The sequence below is a fragment of the Paramacrobiotus metropolitanus genome, unplaced genomic scaffold (genome assembly GCF_019649055.1).
Source record: "Paramacrobiotus metropolitanus isolate TYO unplaced genomic scaffold, Prichtersi_v1.0 Parri_scaffold0000047, whole genome shotgun sequence".
Lineage (NCBI taxonomy): Eukaryota > Metazoa > Tardigrada > Eutardigrada > Parachela > Macrobiotidae > Paramacrobiotus > Paramacrobiotus metropolitanus.
This window is the reverse complement of record NW_026570267.1, coordinates 185,656-205,831: the sequence shown is the minus strand read 5'-3', so window position 1 is coordinate 205,831 and position 20,176 is coordinate 185,656. Positions and strand designations below refer to the sequence as shown.

The following is a 20,176-nucleotide window of genomic DNA, read 5'->3' as shown; positions in this document are numbered from 1 at the left end:
ATGAATCGAATATAAACCGATGAACAGTCGTGAAGATTGAAGTGGTCATCGTATTAATATCGAGTTGCATTCCAAGTTCAAACAGACGAGAGACGATACACTAATGTGTAGTATGTATAATACAAGGTATTACGCAGTAAAATTCATAAAAATTAAAAACTTAAACAAACCTTCAGGCGGTTTGGACCTTGTTATCACGACAGTTTGGTGTTGTGGTGTAACAATGCAACGCCAACTCAGATTTATTATAGACTTTAAAACGGATCCATCGTAGTTTATACGCTTCTCAAATTTTTTTATATCTATTAATTTGCTGGGATTTTTCTATACTTACTTCTATGAAACATGACGAAAGCGCATATTAAAGCGAAAACGGAAATTGCGGATTACGGAAACTCAGTTATAAATAAGCTGTAGTACACATTAATATTGAGTTTTACCAAGTAATTATTAACAGCCAGATTCGGCTTCGTACAGTACTTCTATCTGCATGTGTTGATTCTATCTTACAATTAGCGAGCATATCGATAATTGTAGACGGCAATCACGGCATTAAAATTGCCGAGCAGAAAATTATTATGAGATCAAAGTTCCGCCGTACGTGTTCGCACTTTGCCCTATTGAGCTAATACGATTTCAGACTTCGGCCTTGTTTACAATTTACCCGACCACTTCCAACGGGCTCATTCTGTTGTAACTTGTAAGTACAGAATCGTAGATTCGTAATTAATCGTAATGCTTAGTGGATGTGAATTCATTATAATTCCTAAGTTCCAACTTTATTTGTGATCGTGAGAATTTAGCATACAATACGTTACAGAAACATTGGCTGTTTTCATCGTTTGCATCAGTGACTGAGATTTGCATTTGCACTGCATCAACACATGCAGCCTGAATAGCCTGTTGCTGACTCTTGAGTCTTGTTGTTCATTGGATTCCTCTATATGGTAGCTGTATGTTGAAAACCTCCACATCATAACGATATGGCTTTCGCAGCCGTGGAACCTTTCCTAACAGCATCCGCTCGGGAATGCAAGAAATCCCTGACGCTGATCAATTTCAAGCGCTTCCAAGCGTGTTTTGGTTGGGCCAAGACGGGCTCTTCAGTCGGGTATGGCGCCTGGCTGAAGTACACCCGCATCGGCGGGAAAACCATCAAAGTCAGCATGCTACTGGGGATCCTCCCGGTGCACACCAGCTCCCGCTTATCCGCCGTCTCTTCCCTCGATTCCCTCCCCGATGCGGTGGGGAAATCGCGCGTCCGCCCTGAACCCTTGCCCGCTGCGTCCACGAGCAGCCATCGCAGTAATCTGTACATTTTCCTCCGTCAGCCGTGGTTGTTTATCTTCCTCTTCTTCCGCTGCCTGAAGTTGGGATTATTATTCGGTCCGATGCTGATTTTGTATGTGTTCATGCACGATGTACCCCAGTTGAAATTGGTGTGGCTGCACCTGCTGCTCAAAGCCTTTCAGACGTCCGGACCGACGTTTATGAAGTTTGGTCAGTGGATGAGCACACGACGGGATATATTTTCTCCCGAGTTGTGTGCTGTTTTTTCCACGCTGCACCGGCGGACGCCGCCGCATTCCTTCCATCACACCGAACGCGAATTGAATAGGTAAAAATTACTTATGGTTTTTATTTAAAAGTTACTTGTTTTCATAAATTTTGAATTGCCCGATGAAGTAGAAGTAGCTTCAAATGAGGTAAATTCGGTTATGTTTTATACGGTATTTACATATACATTTTTTAGCAACTGTGAAATGTTATCGCCAAAAAAAGTCAATTTGTAAAATGGCTTATTTCAGGCTACGCTTACTTACCGTAATAACCGTATTGTTCTTAAATTGTGCTGTTGTTTATCTTTATATTTTTCTGGTTGTAATTTCCCGCCAAAGCGTTTATTTTTCGCCTTTTGATGTACTTATGGATAGAATGGATTACGGTTTATGGATTTCAGTTAAAAAACAAACTGTAAAAAATTAATATTTCGACGATGGTATTAGACAGAGGTCTAAAAATTTCTAAATAGACATGAAAATGTAGACATAAAAATGGACATAAAAGACATAAAAATGTCTATGAACACAGATTTAATAGCTGATTTGTTTGCAAAAGTTATCGAAAAGTAATTCGTTATTTGCAGAGCGTTTGGAAAGAGCTGGAAGCGAAATATCATATTCTACAGCAAACTTCCTGTGGGATCGGGTTGTGTTGGTCAGGTGTATAAAGTGAAAGTGGCGGCCAACAGTATCAATGTCCAAGGTCCTCCTGACAGTCTGGATGATTCCCTGGGACCTTTTGATATTACTCCGGTGCGCACACCGCAGCCTGAAATCAAACCAGCACCTAAAGCTCAGTACGTTGACGCCGCATTAAAAGTCTTGCATCCCCACATCGAAGATCGTGTCAACCGGGATTTGGTGATCATGGAAATCGGCGCCAATATTCTGGAGTTTATGTTTAAGGATTTTCGATGGCTTCGTCTCCGCGATAGTGTGTTGGCGTTCAGTAGTCTGATGCAGAAACAGTTGGATTTGCGCGTGGAGGCCAAGAATCTGGAGATATTTCGACAGAATTTCGCCAATTTCGAGGCGGTCACCTTCCCGGCGCCACATTATCCGTTTGTTACGAAACACGTTTTGATGGAGAGTTGGGAAGACGGCGTATCGATTAGTAATTACCTCGATAATAAAGTTCCTCATCAAACCAAGCAGAAATTAGCATCCCTGGGCGCTGATGCGTTGCTCAAGATGACGTTCGTGGATAACTTCGTCCATGCGGATATGCATCCGGGGAATTTGTTTGTTAAGAGCCCGGTTTCTCCCAGTGATCGGCCCGACCGACCCAAAATGGTGTTGGAGGATATTGGCGATCTGGTGGTAGTCGGGATGCGGAAGCGAGCTTTGCCTTTGCAACTGGTTATTATTGATGCCGGCCTGACAGCATCATTATCGCAATATGATTTCGATAGTTTTCGCGGTGTTTTTGCCGCTGTCGTCAAAGGCGATGGAGATTTGGTGGCGGATAAATTTTTGTTCCACGCCGCGGCGGACGCCTGCTCCGATCGTGTGGGCTTCCGGAGGGATATGTCCAAACTCGTACACGAAGCACGCAGTCGCGAGCTGTCTTTGTCGGAGGTCGACGTCGGGCAGTTGTTATCTGACTTGTTTAGCATACTTGTAAAATATCACGTCAAATTGGAAAGCAATTTCGTTTCAATAATGCTGTCGATAATGGTCTGTGAAGGGCTGGCACGGTCACTCGATCCCAATTTGGACCTGCTAGAGAAAGCCCGACCTGTGCTTCTACGCAAGCTCATTTTCTGAGGAGGCCTTTCTGTGTGAATTTTACTTTTTGTATGTTTTTATTGTTACTATGTAATGCAGTATTTATTAAACAAAATAAAACGGTATTACTGAAAATTTGATCACACAGAGAACTAGTCGTACATCACGGTGGGACATAGTTCAAAACGGATAACAGGTCAAACGATAACAGATCGGGCAGTGATAAGCTGCCATGCATTCATATCGTGATCCATTTCAACGAGCCATACAATGCCCGATTACTATCTAGTTGACTTCGGAACACTTTGTCCGTGCTGGGCTCCTGATTGAGCAAAGTTCGCTTTGCCGACGCGAAAGCCATTCCGGGATCAACTGCCCAATGCAGAAACACATTTCCGCATTCGGTTTATCGATTTTCCTTTATCGACTTCCGCGACGCTATTTCCGCCAAGACCGGTGTAAACCGGCTGTCACGTCGAACAGTGCAGGATTATGGAACGTCCCGGACATATCCATTAGAAAATATAACGGACGACCACGGATCTTCAAGGACAGAAAGGCTCGCACTCCTTGGCGGCCCTGTTTGGCCGTCATATTGTCGATGGGCACCGTAAAACTACGGGTAAACCCAAACGGTGCATAGGTCATAACGGTCACTTGCTGGCCTCCTTTCCGTAATACTAACATTGCTACGGATCGCAGTGCATACAGGAAGCCCAGATGTGCTAAAACGACGCCTGCAGGACAACACAACATTTTACGGAACACAGAATAGAACAACATTCAACGTTTGCGAATAAGTTGAAATCACTAGAGTAGTTCGTATCTGCTAGGTTGCAATAATTTCTAAAAAAACTATTTCAACATCAGTTGAAATTTAATGATAAAAAATACTAAATACATGCACAGTAGTAAAAAAAACCATTCTGGGATAAAGTATTCAGTATCGGACATTAGAGTTTAGACATTCTTGTGACGAAACTAAATGCGACTGACCGATGAAATTTTTTCTACAATCGCAAACAAATTGTGTGAAATTTAAACTGCACATTCAGCTAACATATCATAATTTATTTTTCTAAAAATATCCCAGAAATAGCTGTAACAGTCAATGTAAGAACAAGTCTGCAAGAACGTGCTAACGGTTTTCACAATCCGGTAGATGCATCATGCAGATGGCACTACGTATTACTACTACTTCATACAAAGGAAGTTTTAAAAAAACGATTAAAAATGTATTAATTTTAGTTAAAAAAAATTGTTCCTTTTAGCTTACCAGTGAATAAATACAATATCCCCATAGTCAGCGAATAGTACGGGCGATCTTCATCCATTTGTCCCATGATGTATTTGACGTACCATCGATTTAATGAGCCTTGCACCCTCGGAGGAGAGTTGTTGGTACTATTTTCTAGATCACCCGTGACATGGGAAACGGTTGATCTACTGCTTCCCCCTTCGGCATCCTTCATCCCGGTCGAGGCATCCGTCAATGCGGGTAAGTCTGCAGCATCGTCTGTGCCGCCATTTGCAGCAGCGGCTTTGGCTTGCCTGCGGTTTTCCATGATACGGGCATAGTTCTGCAGGGAAAAATGGGCCAGCTGCGCCCACAAGAAAAACTGCGCAGCCGCAAACATGGTCATGTATCGATACCAGCGGACACTTTTGAAGGTGTACAGAACGACATCCTTGGCGACATTCGTGTAGCGTTCTGAGGACTGATACGGAGAAGGTGCTTCGGCCGTGTGCACGCGCCGTGCGAGTACCTGGCGGCCAGCGAGAAGCACGCTGCCCGGTGAGCTGAACTTCAGGATACTTCGGCGTAGCTCTCCGAGGCACAGGGAGACTAAACGCGCCCCAAGTACCATGGCTGCATGGATCCCAAAGTGGAATGCAAGAATCACACTAAACTTGGCCAAGCCAAGCCTGCAGAGTGTCTAAAGGCAAAGGCTCAGGCTTCTTAGACAAGGTTTCCGATTCAGGATTCCATAACGGCTAAAGATTCAAGCCAGGAACAGGTTTACACCCACTTAGAAAGTTTGAAGACATATATTACATTTCAAAACTTTTCAAGTATCGAATTTGTGATCAATTTGCCAATTGATGGCCCAATTCCATGCCATGAACACAGAAAAACAACATTCTTCGCTCTCATACCAACCCCCAAGGGCGCAGTTACATTGCCAACTTCCCACACAACGCCTCCGACAGCGGCATCGACCGGGCGCCGGGCGGCCTCTAACAGCCCATCTGATATTTCCGACTCTGCCAGCTCAGCCTCGACCCTACTTCCCTCAGCGCTTCCCCCGACAGCCCGCGACCGGCGCCGCCCGCTCTCCGCTCACCTTCCGCCACGCGAAACCCTTCGTGGACATTGAACCGCCCAATAGCGCCCATGTACTTTTCTCCATGGAGACTGCACGGCGGCCGATCGCAGGTAATGTCCGAGGCGCCATTTAACGGGTCGATTGGGATCGACCAGTTTTCGGCACCTAGTCGATCCGCTAGATGGCCACTAAGTGGTCCATCAACACAGTAACAATCACAGTAGTTACTGTGTCGATAGATCGTTTCTGTCTGCCGGTGAGTTATCGCGACGCGAGACACTCGGGACACCAGTAATGGCAGTAAATCACTGCGTCGTTAGCGTTCCACCACTTCCCCTTCCCATGCAACAGCCTTTTCTCACCTACTATCTTCACCGACAAGCTTCGAGCTACAGGACTAAAAAACTTCCCTTGCGATTTACTTTTTAACTCATTTTTATATAAAGCAGGTTATTAATAGTGTTGCGATACAGTATACTTATACCTAGTCGAAGAATGTATGTAGAATATAAAAATCCCCAAAACATTTGTAATGTTACTTAATCAACAGTTAACCTTTTGTTTATTGTTAGTCTCTTATAATAAAAATATCAAATATTATTATATATACACTTATAGGCGATTCTTAATACTTACAATAATGAAACCGATACGAGAATAAATATGCGAGTATAGTGCTGTCCTGTACAGTGCATTGATGTGTTCCTAGTTTGCCTTTAGTGCCTGGCAGATTTGCAAATGTACTGTAAATTTGTAATTGTAACGCACACGTGCACATGGATGTCCGATCATTTCGGCGTAAGGGCATTTCGGCATGAGGATATAATAATTATAGTTAATATCCAGTTTTGCAACTTATTTTACAGAACGGCTGAACGAACAAGGAACAAATGGTGAATATACAATGTACAAATAAGTATTGAACATTGTGGTCCTGCGGACCATGGCTAGCTGTGCTTATGGTTAGTACAGCAGCTTAGCAGGCTTTATTTTCAAATCCGCAAATTTCTGTAATCTTGGGGTATAATACAGAAAGTGCTATATCCGTAAAGTGCTATATCCAGCTTCAACGACGGTTCGAATTTCGCGCACACCACTGACAGCTGGATGCCTGCTATTTCCAGCTTCAATGACGGTTCGAATTTCTCTTAATTTAATAATATAAAATTGTATACAGATATAACTGCTTACTTGTTAGGGGCATTATTACTGTACTACACGACCTTTAATTCTTGCAATGTCTCGTTCCGGAAAGCGTAAAGTACCAGTCGCGAAACTTTGTAAAATTCTTCCATGGTTCATCAGGAAACACAGACAAAAGATCACAGCCTCCAAGAAGTGTAAGCACATGATATCTAGTAGTAAATAGTTCTGAACTAGGTATCTTCACTCATTAATTACTACTGTAACTGTTGTCTGCCGGTTTCCATGAAGTGCCTTTGCAGCTAATTGTAAGATTGTCTACTTCGTCATCCATCCAGACCTCGAAAAACATGTTTACTGTAAACTGCAACGCATATTATATACCATCCAGTGTGGGTGAATTTCGTCATTTCCACTTTGCGATTCATCTTGGAATGCGTTTCTAGGGTATGGATACTGGATAGCCTACAAAAATTTATAACAGATCGTGGAACGGTGACCGCTTACAGCAGCAGTACAGTGGTAAGAAATAATAAACTGTACCGAATTATTTTTAAGCTCATCTGCTTTAAACAGTCTGACGAAGTAGTAAATTACGCACTCTTATAATTTGTAGAAATTTGACAGCCATACTGCGCACACCACTGACAGCTGGATGCCCTGGTTTGTCTGGGCAAACACCTGGATTTTGTTGGCAAGCATCTGGATGTTATTCACTATACTTTGGCGGAGTTCTGTAAATCAGTTGTGTACTATATTAGCAAAGATGCGACAATGGCGCCCGGGCGCGGATAAAGATCAGTTCTGCGAGATCCTCTTGCCGCTCTTCGATGTCAAAGACAGGCTTCAGACCATAGCGGTAAGCATTAATTGCGGTGGGCTGCTATTGTCCCTGCTATGGCATTTCCGGTGCTATTTCGACGAGAGTCCACGCCTGGACATCGAACTGGTCATTGATCTGGTGTATACTCCATGGACCGTCTTAACCGTTGCGATCATCGTCAATGGACACTCATGTTGCTCAAAATTTTCTCATTGACAGATCTTCAGCAGCGATATCGGTTCCGCTCCGGCTCTGAGGCGTATCTGGCGCGGATGTTCTAAATGTTTGTCGAATGACCCATTGTTCAAGCGGGAGCCTCCTACTATACGGGGCGGCAAAATGTTTTATATGATATGTGGTCAGTTGTTCAACTTGTTTTGCATGTGCAAAATTAATGGCAAGGTCTTCGTTTCACTATGGTTTATATTGAAGGAATTTCCACAGTAGCCGTACGCGCGTATAATATTGTGTTAGCCTGTTCGCTGTAATAAAACAGTCAATTTTTAATTAAACAGATGGTTGTCTTTTTACCACCTGGTCTGGCCGGTGCGGTGCAAAATCATTACCTTTAATAATTAATATGTATCACATGTAAGTGCAGACTGAGTTCTAAAACATATACAAAATTATAACAAAAACACTTGCTCTATGCTATCCTGTAAATTGCTTTTCGCATTCAAACCTAATATTTTTTAAAGCAACAAAAATAGTTCCACTTCTTTGGAAATCAGTCACCATTAAATAGAATTACAATATTATATGGATGATAGCGTCAGATTATCATTTATCTGATTATTTATTTAGGTGTGAAGTTAGTGCAGTAAGCAGCGCATTTTTATACTTGTAGACTCAGTTGATGACTGATGTATATATAGAAGTAGAACTGAAACCAGTTCTTAGTATACTTCCATAGATATTCATTGGTTAGTGGCAATTTTTCTACATAATGTGCTGTCTTAGTTTGGGAAGTTCTGGGAAGATACAGTGCATGGAATGCAAAGTTGTACACTCCAGCTGCTTTTTTGTTTGTACGATATTGTCACGTATTGGAAATTTCGTCCCATATTAGAATTTTCGTGTCCGACCATTTCGCCATGACATTATTTTGCAAAACGCTTTGTAGAAATGCATAAGATATTAATCGCAAATTTAATTGCTCGCGCTAGTGCAATGATGTGGTTCATCACCACCATTAGTCGTTAATTTATTACTCGTAAACTTCGCTGTCAAATTATTAACTCACCATCAGTAACAACACCGATATGACGTACTTACTTCAATACCAAAAAGTTTTGTGCCATTAACACGTCCGACATAATATGTCGAAATAAGGCGCAGGGCACCCGGTATTGCAGTGGGTTGCATTGTACTCGAGCTTGCGCTGTTACATACATAAAAAATTTTTTTTAATATTTTTTTGCATTAGCATTGTACAGCATATGTAGTGCCATCACGCAGACCCTTGAATTACAGCTATGTGTCTGACGGCAATTAAGGAAAAAGAGTTATCAAAATCATGATCGCACCAGACCATAAAGATTTCACGATTATATACTCGTAAGTAGCTGGAGCAAGTTTTTCGGGGAATTATGCATGGGAAAAACCCTATCAATCGCATCAGATTAGAACTAACAGGATGAAACACGTTTATTATTCACGCACTCAGTACCGTTATTCGTCGAATTTGCTGTTTTTGGCTTTTCATGGGGCCTATGAAACAAATGCTCGAGTAATGAAATAATTATATCGTCTTTCTGATCTTCACCGGCACTGGCAGTGTGAACTTTGGTAACGTGCCGTAAACAAACAACAACAACCGTGCGTCGAGCTTCGGTGAATTTTTGTCTGGTCGCTTCCCTTACCTAGATGATAAAAACTCTGCGAAGGTCGTCACTGGTTTATAAATAGTCCAGTCAGTTAATTAAAACTTTCATTATCGCAAATTTTTTCATACATTTATCTTGCGAGAGCAAGGTTGTACCGTTGTAGCATATTGTATAACAGTTTCGAGAATGACCTTTTTGAAACTTCTTTCTCTATCGTTATTAATCTCGTATTGTGCGGCTGCCAAGAATAAATGTGACAGCGTATCCGATGAATGGCGACAAGTTGACCAGCTGGACAATTCCGGTTCATCGCAGACCAACACCCTAAAGGTCACGACGAAAACCGGAATCACCGGCACCACGACCAAGGGGGAGGGCGGCAGCGCGGGAAACAAAATTACCGAAGAATTAGGAGGAGAAGCTGGTATCAATTTATTCGAAGTATTCAAACTCGGAATGAATGCCAAAGGGAGCAGTGAACAGTCCAAGAGTGAGTACATTGTCTTATTTTTGCTAAACTAAAAAAATTCTATACGTTTGTTTTGTTATATCTTCGTAAAACAAGAGATAGAATACATTGAACACATTTTATTTGCGACAATCGTGCATAGGATTATTAGGTGAATTTCTTATGCCATTAAACAAATGCCCAACTTACATTATGTACTACAACTTACATACTACACACAATACATATAAGTACTGTACTTCCTTGTAGAATCATCGCTTATACTTACTCAAATTATTGTATCAATTCATTGCACATAACTGACATAAGCAAATGCTTAATTCGTCGCTTATTCTTACACAAGATTCCTTGCATATTAACTTGTTATAGTTGTTATATATCGTGTAACTGTATTTACAGCTGCAACGCATGTTGTGTGCATGAGCATTATAATCTTTCTCTATTTAAAATCCTAAGGCACACTGTGTTTTTCTTTGCAAAGGTCACGATTGGTCACAAACTCACGCTGATGCTGTGACCAACGAGCGCACAGTGGAAAAGACCTTCAACGTCCCAGGTGGGAAAAAGCTAAAGGTCATGCAGCTGATTGGCAAATGTGACGACGTGCTGTTCAATACGGAGGAGCTGAAACCGATAGAGGAAGGTGAAGGCCAAGGTCCGGAACAAGCAAGCCATCCAGGACGCCGCCGTCGTCGCAGTCCGGATGCCGCCACCCCCGCGCCTGAATGCCGACATAAAAACAATTACTGCTGGGTAGATAAAGACTGCTGCAGCAAAGTGTGCCAGGTTGACGTTAACGGCCAGCACGGTGTATGCGTTTAAATTTTCAAAAATCTATTGCCGTTATGGCTGTTCTGATGATGAGCTGCGCGAACGTATTGACAATTAAAAAATTGACAATTTAAAAAAATGCTTCCATGTCCCTATAGATTGCTGCTGTTTTTGGAACGTAATATTATTATTATGTGGATTCAGCTTGAGCAAGTGAACTAACTATGCATACTAAATACTATACTAATTAGTACTGTCTTGCAGATTTGCATTTGTTAGCCCTTACTCAAATACTGTTTGTAAGTGTTATTAATAAAGTAACGCTTAGTTGGGACTTTGGTAGCGGCGATTAACGAGTATCGTACCTCTTTTATTCCTTCGCATTCGAAAATCGCACCCGCATTGTCGCAGCAAACACATCAGATTATTATTATTTTGTAAACCGAAGTTAGACGCTGCCAGGGTCCCGACTACACAATCCAGAATGAGTTTTGGGAACATGAGTTCACGATTGTTCGACAGTCCGACGGTCACTCCGACCTACCTTCGAGCTGCCGTTACTTCGTCCGCACGCGGGTTGATGTTAGGCCGTGATCGCTGAGAAGCTGAACCAGGAGATTTTGAATCTCGTAGAATCCAGCGGATAAATATCTTTTCGTTTCGGTTGCATGAGAAAATTGTAGAATTAATAAAGCTTCAGAACCGTGATGCAAATTACTCTAATGCAATTGCTTTGCTGCCGGAGTTGATAATTAATTTGATTTGGTCTTGACTCGTTTTCAGAGGCCACCTGGAACCTGGATGTTTCTAAATTTCCATAACCAAATTATGATACAGTACGTAACTGACGGTTAATAATCGCTCCCTAATCGGCTGTAATGGGACATTGGACTATTGGAGCTATTTATATTGAAATTTTTCTTGTCGACATATGATGAAGCGTTCTCTGCGGCCTGGAACTAAGAAACCTGCGGTTCCTCCGGAATCTGGGTGCGATTCATAATAATTTATAATAAGCAGGACAAATTAGGACATGAAGTTATAATTTTTGATTTTCACGGATCTCATTTTCCAACTAATTAAATGAATTACGAGAAATTGCATTTTTGCGCAGATTACCACATTTTACAAGTGGTGAAGACAGTGATGAAACCTGGCAGGAACAGGCATCGCAGGACGATGCTGCACAGGATCCAGACGAATACCCATTAGCAATGCCCAGCAAGAGCTCCACGGAGGAAGCTCCTAGTAAAACGTGAGTCGGGCGTCTTACGGCGCTGAAATTACTGTATTGTCGCGAAATTAATAAACAAATTTTAAACCGTACCAAAAATTCTTGTATTATAAACAATCACAGATAAAAATTATAAGATATTCCATAGTATGTTTAACATTTAAAGTTGACTGATATTAATAGTACGTAATTTTAACTCAACCGATTTTTGTAATTTGTGATTATTTTTAACCCGTTTGCGCTCGTTGTAGACATTTATGTGTCTGAAATTTGACTTAACGCACAACAAAATGTGTGACAAAATTTTAGACTTTTATTTCTTTCTTACAAAATTTTAGATTCTAATTAGAAAGAAAAAGTTGCATTAAGCCTTTAGGGAAATGATTGTTTTCAAGACTAAAATAATCTTTGCAGTGTATTCTAAATTATAAGGAACAGTTGTTGTTTTTTGCTTTTATAATTTTATTATGACTGAATATTTTCATTTTTTTCACATTTTGCCTATCAGCGTTATTAACGTTTTTTCTGGTTCTATGATCCATTACCAGAGGGTTGAACAGTTTATACGTACGTGGTGCATCTGGTGCGGCCGGGAGTTTGGAAGTCATCACACAGCTGTTAAACACTACGCCATACGACCCCATCGTCCAACTACAAGTCCCACAGCGCACAATGGCCAACACCGCCTTCCTTATCCTGGTGCCGGCGGAAGTGTCATGGAAGACCCTGACCGATGACGGACTGGGACAGTGGCAGGCCACCAAAGGTGCCATATCGTTTTTCATCAAAGCCACCGTCATTAACGGGCGCTTTCAACCGGTCTGTATCACCCAGGATCAGTATGGTGATGACAGCAGTACATACTGTTTCCAACGGCGCTTGTACAGCAACACCTCCTATCCACGGTATCGCCGCCTGCTGATGACCAGTGCCGATCAGCGGTGCCCGTTAGCGTTTCTGCAGTATTCTTTTCAGGATGGTGTTGAACAGGATTTTGAAGTCATCCACAAGGCTAGCGCCAGGACGGGACGCTGGCGATTCGCTGAACCTGTGAAGCGGCAGAAAACGGACAGTGAAATAATCGATTCGCCGGCTCTAAGCACGCCAGTGAAACGGGCGGCCGAGTTAAATGGTCATTCGTTTGCTGTGAGTTTGAATGAAGAACCTGCGGATATGGACGCTCCGCCTCTTTTCCCGGCGTTGTCGACGTCGATTGCATTACCAGCTGGATTGGAAGATGTTCTGAGCCAGTGCCTACAAGACGCGACGGCCACCGATCGGTTTATTTTGGACGTGATGGCGGCACCGTCCACCAGAGTGTTTCTCTCCAATCACCGGCAGCTCCACGATGTGCAGCGTTTCTGCACCAATCTCCACACGTATTCCTTGTTCTGCAAAGATGTGATTCCAAATATTGGTGATTCAGGCTTTTCGTTGCTGTTTACTCTCTATGAGCATTTATTGGTGCGTGGAAAAGACGGACGGCATCCGTATGTGATTGGGCCGATGTACTTGTGCCAGACCGCAGAATTGCCGATATTTTTTGAATTTGCTGGGTTGTTGTTAAAACATAACTTCGCTCTACAGAGTCTGATTGCACTTGGTCCGTCGACGGATAGCAACATGGATAAAGCCTTCGAGATGGTGTTTACGCATGCCAAACGGTATGTGCAGCAATCGGAACTGGAAGTATTGGGCATTAAAAAACTGACAGATATGGAAATTAACGGCGAGGAAAAGACGAATATCCTGCAGAGTATTACGCTGCTCTTCGCGAATCCAGACTTGGATAAGGAAATGGAAAGCCAAGTGTATCGTCTGATGGATGAATGGCAGTCAATGCACCAAAATGGGACCGATTTCGGGCAGTTTTTTCTCAGCACTGTAGTAACGCAGATGCGGCAGAATCTCGAACTGAAGAAACGCAGCAATGGATCATCGCCGGATGTGTACGCACAACAAGCATGCGGTTTTGTCAAAGCGCATATCAAGAAAAACTTGCCTGATAAATGTAGTCTGGCGGAGTTGGTGCGAAAACTGCGAGAGATTATATGGAAGCAAGAAAAAGACCTGGAGGCAGCGATTATTGGGAAGTCTGAACTGAAACTGATTCCTCAATATGGTTCATTGTTTTGCAATGAGAAGGATTTGTACAGCTCCGGAATGCCGGTATCGGAAAGGCGTGCGGTATTGAATAGAATTCACACACAAAATCTGTTGTAGGTTTGTTGTTTTTTCTTTGTTGTAGTAGATTCGATTTTAATCGTTGTTGTTTTCTGGCACTCAAGGTTTTGTTTAAGAGTGGTTTCTGGTAGAAACTGTGGCAAGAAACGTTTTAAAGATTTTTGCACTTGAGAATCAATTGACAGTTTGTTCGATTTATTGATCAGAAGGTATCAGACTGTTTTGATCAGTAAATTTGTGGTGAAAAACTGAATGCTACGAGCTCCACACACGGCTTTAGCTGTGTGCATAAGATAAAGTAATTGCAATTTTTTTTCTGAAAACCAAGATTTAGCAAGCCGAGAATGGAACAGATAATCCGTAAATCTAGTCGAACGAGACAGAATTGTTACCATAACACAGGTCAGTTAAGGATCAATTCAATAAACAACAGCAAACAAAAAACTTCGAAGCCGTATTGTGAAAACACGAAGATGGTTATCAACGAAACGTGATCACACGCTCATATATACCGCATTCATCGCCAGTGGTGCCAATCATTTATGATGGTGCGTTTTAGTTTTCTCCCTATGCGATTTCCCATCACTGCTGCTCTCGGCTACCTTCTTAACTTTCTTGGCATCTCCCTCATTTTCACTCTTCCTCTTCTTGCTTCCTTCGCTCCCGTTATGGACGGATTTCGGTGTGGCTGACTGCAGATTCGGCATTAATTTCCGTCCACGAGCCGCCTGCGTCTCCTTCTCGCCCATCATCTCTTTTTCAATGAGACCCGTCAGCGTCTGACACCTCCGCTGTAGTTCCGCTGGTGTGCGGGACCGCAGCCACCAATCAAACCGAAACTGTGGACTCCGACATGCCAAATCCAACAATTCTTCGTACAAATTCTGCCGGTCAATGCCCAGCTGGTGTAACTGACACACCAGGAACCGGTCCTCCTCTTCACTCCACTGACCCCGTTTCTGTACGCCGTAGTTGATCTTCAACTGGAACGAGGGGATTTTATATGTAGCTATTTTCGCGTCGATGGCGCTTTGTATGTCCACTTTCCTCTGAATACGCTGCTCGCCCTTTTCAATCGCGGCAATGTATTTGTCATAATCCGGTAGCTCTTTGCACCGTTCCCAAAAGATTTTGTGATAGGCTTTGACTTCTTCCGGTGATTTATCGGCCACCGAGCGACTGATATTCTCCACGTCGTTCCGGCCGTATGTTTCGTTAGCCAGAAGGAAATTCTTAAAATGCTTTTTGCTCCAGTCAAAACTCTTGTCCAGCAGCCGATCTTTCTCTTCCATTTCTTGCTCTGTCAATGCTTCGGCTGTGTCTATCTTTTCCTGTTGTTCCACTCGTTTGGCTTCCGCCACATCTTCATCCCGATCTGGATCGAGAGGGGTACGGTAGTTGATAGCTCGTTGGTAGGCTAACCTTTCCCGTTCTAATAAATCCAACAGACGTTTTGGAGGGAAAAGAAAGGCGTGAATGTTGGGCTGCTTGGGAGGTCTGGGTGGTTTAGCTTTCTTTGGCTCCTCGCGACGAAGGGCATCCTGCAACCGTACCAGCCAAAAACGTATAAAAACACTATAAATTTTACAACTCAACTTAAACTATTTCTGTCTTCTCATAATGCCGTTGTCCTGCAAGAAAATTGCAGAGCACACTTCTGAGATATGCAGAAATTACATACCCGGTAATACTGGTCAACAGCGTAATTGACTTTTCGTTCTCGTTTCGGCGGTTCGATCCATGTCGCTGGTAAAATCGGATCCTGCCGTTTGCCACGGTAATCTTGTCCTTCGAACTGATACACGGACGGCCCGGCGTCATAGTCCAGAGTGAAAGTTTTCAAGGTGTCTTCTCCCACAGTTTCCAGCTTCTTATTTAATGCTTCCGTCTAGTAGCAGACACAACTAGTATAGACAATCCGCTACTGCAAGTTCCGTAGTAGAATTCATATTAGCCGAGTTCCGTAGTAGTTCCGAACTTCCTTCCGATTCCGAGTATCGCAGATATCATATTTTAGTATAATTAAGGAAAGGGTAAGTCATACTCTTTTAAAGTTCTCAAATTAGTTAAAGATTTAATACCTTAGCTTCCCCTTTGGCCAATAACGCGTCAATGTCTTCATCAGAAATATCGCTATCCCGACTAGAGAAAATGTACTGCGCTCCGTGACGGATCATAGACAACATATCATTGTTAGCCAGTTTATTGGCTGCTGGATCAACGAGTCGGCCTTGTTGAATGACGATACGATCCTAGAATGGCAGAAACCAACCACGAATTAGAGATTTCAACATGTGCATAGGGAATCACATCAGATTTACCAAACGCAATTTTATTTCAGCACGTTCGACGATACGTTCTTCAACGGTGTTGTCCGTTATCAAGCGGAAAACGCGGACTTGTTTCTGCTGACCGATACGATGCGCTCGATCCATTGCTTGGAGATCCACCTGCAAAATAAATAATTTATCATAAAAAACCGGCAAGAGTGATGTGTCTTTACCTGGGGATTCCAGTCGGAGTCATAGAGAACAACAACATCGGCTGTAGCCAAATTAATACCTAATCCACCGGCTCTGGTGCTTAACATAAAAATGAATTTAGAACTTCCAGGAGCGTTAAATTCGGCGATTTGGCTCTGAAATAATCATCAACACGCCATATATTTGCTCAGTAATAATGGTGCACAGACAGCCCAAACAACAGATTACTCACTTCGCGCAATTCGTAAGCAGTGTCTCCATCCAGCCGGCAATAATTGTATTCTGCCCACAGAAAGTAATCCTCGAGGATATCTAACATTCTGGTCATTTGACTAAAATCAAAGTGCGACACAATTCATATGTATGAAGGTTAGGCTTCCATTAAAAAGCATAACGATTGAAACAATTATTACGTAGCGAAGCATACGTATTTATTTACCAGAAGATCAGTACACGTGATCCTTGCTCTTTCAGTTTTGGCAATAGTTTATGCAGAACCACCATTTTGCCACAGTTATCCACCAAGTGTTTATCCGTTGTATAGGGTGGTCCTTCTTCAATCCCATCAAACAGATATGGATGGTTGCAGCATTTTCGCAACTGCATGAGAATATTCAGTAACTGTTTCTTCTGGCCTTTGCCACTGTTGAGAACATCCAGATCTTTCATAAGCAATCTTGTATACAGTTCGCGTTGTACTGCACTCAATCCCACATAAATTTTCACTTCTTTCTTAGGCAGGAGCTTCTTCTCGACATCCGATTTTATGCGGCGGAGAAGAAAGGGTCGAAGAACCATATGTAACCGTTTGACCAGTGAATCATCACCGAAACAGTTGTTTGTGTTAAACCACGCATCAAAGTCTTCCGACGATGCAAAGAGATCGGGTAGAAGGAAGTTCAGAAGCGCCCATAATTCGTGGAGATTGTTTTGAAGTGGAGTGCCGGTCAGAAGAAGTCGGTTGGTGCATTTCATTTCCCGTACAAAATCTGATAACTAAAAAATTAAAAAAAAACCATAAAAAAATACTCCTGCTAATAAAATGTTTTCTGTGCAAAAAAAGTGTCAACGATAATTTAAGACCATTCACCTTGGAATTTTCATTTTTGATGCGATGTGCTTCATCGATAATTAAATACCGGAAGTGTATCTTTTTCAGTGCGGTTTTCTCTCGGAGAATCATTTCGTACGACGTAACACAGACGTCAAATTTACCGGGCTGCAGGGGTCCTTTTATGGTGGCTTCCTGTATACATAAAAACATTGTACTTAGCTACACAAATTTTTTTTTAAAATGCCAAAATTATACCCGTTCAGCCTGAGTGCCGATGAGCTGCACTGCTCGTATACTCGGGCACCAGCGTTTGAATTCGTTCATCCAATTACTGAGTGTCGATTTGGGCGCGACGACTAGATGAGGCCTCTCATTTTTCATTGTGACCATATAGCCAAGGACGGAGATAGTTTGCAGGGTCTTTCCCAAACCCTACATCAACAAAATCAGTTTCTAATACGAAATCCAATAAGAAAGTATAACGGAACTGACCATTTCATCCGCCAGAATCCCGTTAATGCCATGTTCGTAAAGTCCAAGCATCCAGTTCAATCCGCGAATCTGGTAGTCTCGCATTTCGCCGTTCTTTATGTCTGCAATGCAGCCAAAGTCAGAGAAGACGAATGCGATATGCAGCGGATGTTTTTAATTACATGGCGGTGTGGTGACAAAACTGGTGCCGGGCTTCTCTGATTCTTCCGAATCCTGCACTAACTCCTGATCTTCTTCTTCCTCCGTCATTCGGTGACGATGACTACAGCAGCGAGAATGACAAATTAGTGATCAACTTCGAACAACATCACTTCCGGTTGCATTCACGACAAGTCTGTAACTCACTCTCCAGCTGCGGCAACTCCGCTGCCGCTGCCCGTGGAGGTTGACGCGGTGACAGGAGCGCTTTCTGCACTCTTCGGTTTCCGACCGCGTCTACCATGGGTTTTCTCACCCTGCCCGTCAGCAGACGACATCTTGGCTCTTTTTGACATGAAATGCGCGAAGAGATCGGCTTGTTTCAAAAGGAAATCAAAGCGCTTCGTCCGATCCTTCAGGGTCTGACTTTCGTGTTCGGCCTCCGCATCCAATCTCTCCGCTTTCACTCTCGCGCGCTATTCAAGCATTTCAGCTGTCACTGCACTTTCAACATTTGGCAGGAATATTGCGCAGATTTCCAAATTTCAAACACCAGCATGCGCGAATATGAAATACTAATGGTGTAGCAAAATGATTGTAATATTCGCAAAACACTGTTAAAAACTGGTGATTCAGATTCACGTACTGATTTATGAACAATAATTAAACTGTACAATCAAATAAAAACTTACTTCAGCTTTTCTGTCAACAGCTGCACTTTTAATTTTGAAGTCTTCTGGCGCAAACTCTAGATCGGATGCTTTTTCGGACGATGCTGATCTCCGAGATGATACAGATTTATGGGAAGCAGCATTCGACGCCACGGATTCGGACTGATTTGCTGGAGAACTTCGGCTGCTGCTTTCAGCATCATTGTCTTGGCTGTCCTCGTCCATTTGCACAGGTTTTGGAGGTGATGGGCCTGCTGACGGAGATAAGATTTCGTCGGACTCGGCAGAGCTAAAAGCAAGGAAACTGCTAAATGGAGACCTCTCTGTGATGAATTCTTCGAAGCACAGCAAATGTATCATATATTCACGGGCCGATACCTTGCGCGTGAGCTCATTCTCGGAATCTAAAGTCACTACTAAAAAGCTCTGAAAAGTAAAACGCGATCATTCAGGTTCCAGCTCAGCAGATGGTTAACACTTAACAGTGCAACACCGTTAGCATTGTTTTCACTTAGGGTAACAAGAAATCATGTACCACGAAAAAAATAACGTCTTAAATTAGCCAGTACAGTGGTCAAAAGCAGGATACAGTTGCAAATCCACAAAGTTTTTAGAAAATTGCAAAAGAAGTGAAGACTTAGTGAAGTCTGACAAACTTACGATATGCAAGAAAGTTCGCGTACATAGTCACATTGTCATAGTGTCGTTGTTCGGCACGCCACCGCCCAAGGCTACCGAGCCAAAAAATCTCTCATGCGCAGCGCAACATTCGTCATGCAGTGGCACTGACGACGCGCTCGACTTCTTTTTATTCCTCTCGGCGTGTGCGATCGCACGGCGGAAATAGGTATCATGATTATTGCTGGGATCCTGGTGCTCTTGAGACATATCTCACATGCGAACGCGGAATTGAAATATAAGATAAAATAACCTCAAAGCGCAGTCAAGAAGACTAAACTCATTTGAAATAAAATATGAATTTTCTGGCTCCGGTGGTCCGATTCCACACAATTACCACGGAAACGTCTGGATTCTGAACCAGGAAGCGCGATCGATCAATGCTCAATATCGAAATATTTTAAACTGGAAACTTGCTCGCTCCAGTATCAACAGACTCGGCATTCCGTAATATCCTGTTCAATATCTGCAGATTTAGGCTGCAAACTTTTTTCGTTACACGGTACACCTGTTTTTTCTCAACAATACCATTCCCCGACTGCAACAAGGAGCCAGCCCCCCGCAGCTGGACAGTAGGCGAGATTTTTTACTGC

The 20,176-nt window shown here is 42.7% G+C and overlaps 4 protein-coding genes across 7 annotated transcripts; 2 read left to right on the top strand and 2 right to left on the bottom strand.

The window, feature by feature from the left end:
• The first annotated feature begins 692 nt into the window (after positions 1–692).
• Positions 693–3,425, top strand: LOC129591543 (uncharacterized aarF domain-containing protein kinase 2-like). The gene is made up of 2 exons (XM_055487214.1): positions 693–1,618; positions 2,147–3,425. Exons 1-2 carry the CDS (start codon positions 984–986, stop codon positions 3,327–3,329), a joined length of 1,818 nt encoding a protein of 605 aa, XP_055343189.1. The 5' UTR covers positions 693–983; the 3' UTR covers positions 3,330–3,425.
• Positions 3,368–5,430, bottom strand: LOC129591544 (transmembrane protein 223-like). Its single transcript, XM_055487215.1, has 2 exons — positions 4,567–5,430; positions 3,368–4,027 (listed from the first exon to the last, which is right to left on the bottom strand). The coding sequence occupies exons 1-2, from the start codon at positions 5,156–5,158 to the stop codon at positions 3,729–3,731; spliced, it is 891 nt and encodes a 296-aa protein (XP_055343190.1). The 5' UTR covers positions 5,159–5,430; the 3' UTR covers positions 3,368–3,728.
• Positions 5,431–9,351: 3,921 nt separating this feature from the next.
• LOC129591672 (uncharacterized) lies at positions 9,352–14,297 on the top strand. The gene is made up of 4 exons (XM_055487419.1): positions 9,352–9,899; positions 10,360–11,639; positions 11,764–11,904; positions 12,432–14,297. The coding sequence occupies exons 2-4, from the start codon at positions 11,581–11,583 to the stop codon at positions 14,104–14,106; spliced, it is 1,875 nt and encodes a 624-aa protein (XP_055343394.1). The 5' UTR covers positions 9,352–9,899; positions 10,360–11,580; the 3' UTR covers positions 14,107–14,297.
• LOC129591671 (probable global transcription activator SNF2L1) lies at positions 14,284–20,065 on the bottom strand. Of its 4 annotated transcripts, none has more exons than XM_055487415.1 (15): positions 19,566–20,065; positions 19,284–19,331; positions 18,927–19,194; positions 18,442–18,710; positions 18,258–18,358; positions 18,097–18,197; positions 17,860–18,036; positions 17,641–17,796; positions 16,990–17,546; positions 16,783–16,882; positions 16,571–16,705; positions 16,389–16,517; positions 16,149–16,319; positions 15,749–15,955; positions 14,284–15,608 (listed from the first exon to the last, which is right to left on the bottom strand). In XM_055487415.1, exons 2-15 carry the CDS (start codon positions 19,298–19,300, stop codon positions 14,604–14,606), a joined length of 3,393 nt encoding a protein of 1,130 aa, XP_055343390.1. In that variant the 5' UTR covers positions 19,301–19,331; positions 19,566–20,065; the 3' UTR covers positions 14,284–14,603. The 4 variants fall into 4 exon arrangements, with proteins under 4 accessions (XP_055343390.1, XP_055343391.1, XP_055343392.1 ...); XM_055487416.1 differs by having other exon boundaries at positions 19,589–20,065; XM_055487417.1 differs by lacking the exon at positions 19,284–19,331 and having other exon boundaries at positions 14,285–15,608.
• Between the last annotated feature and the right edge of the window lie 111 nt (positions 20,066–20,176).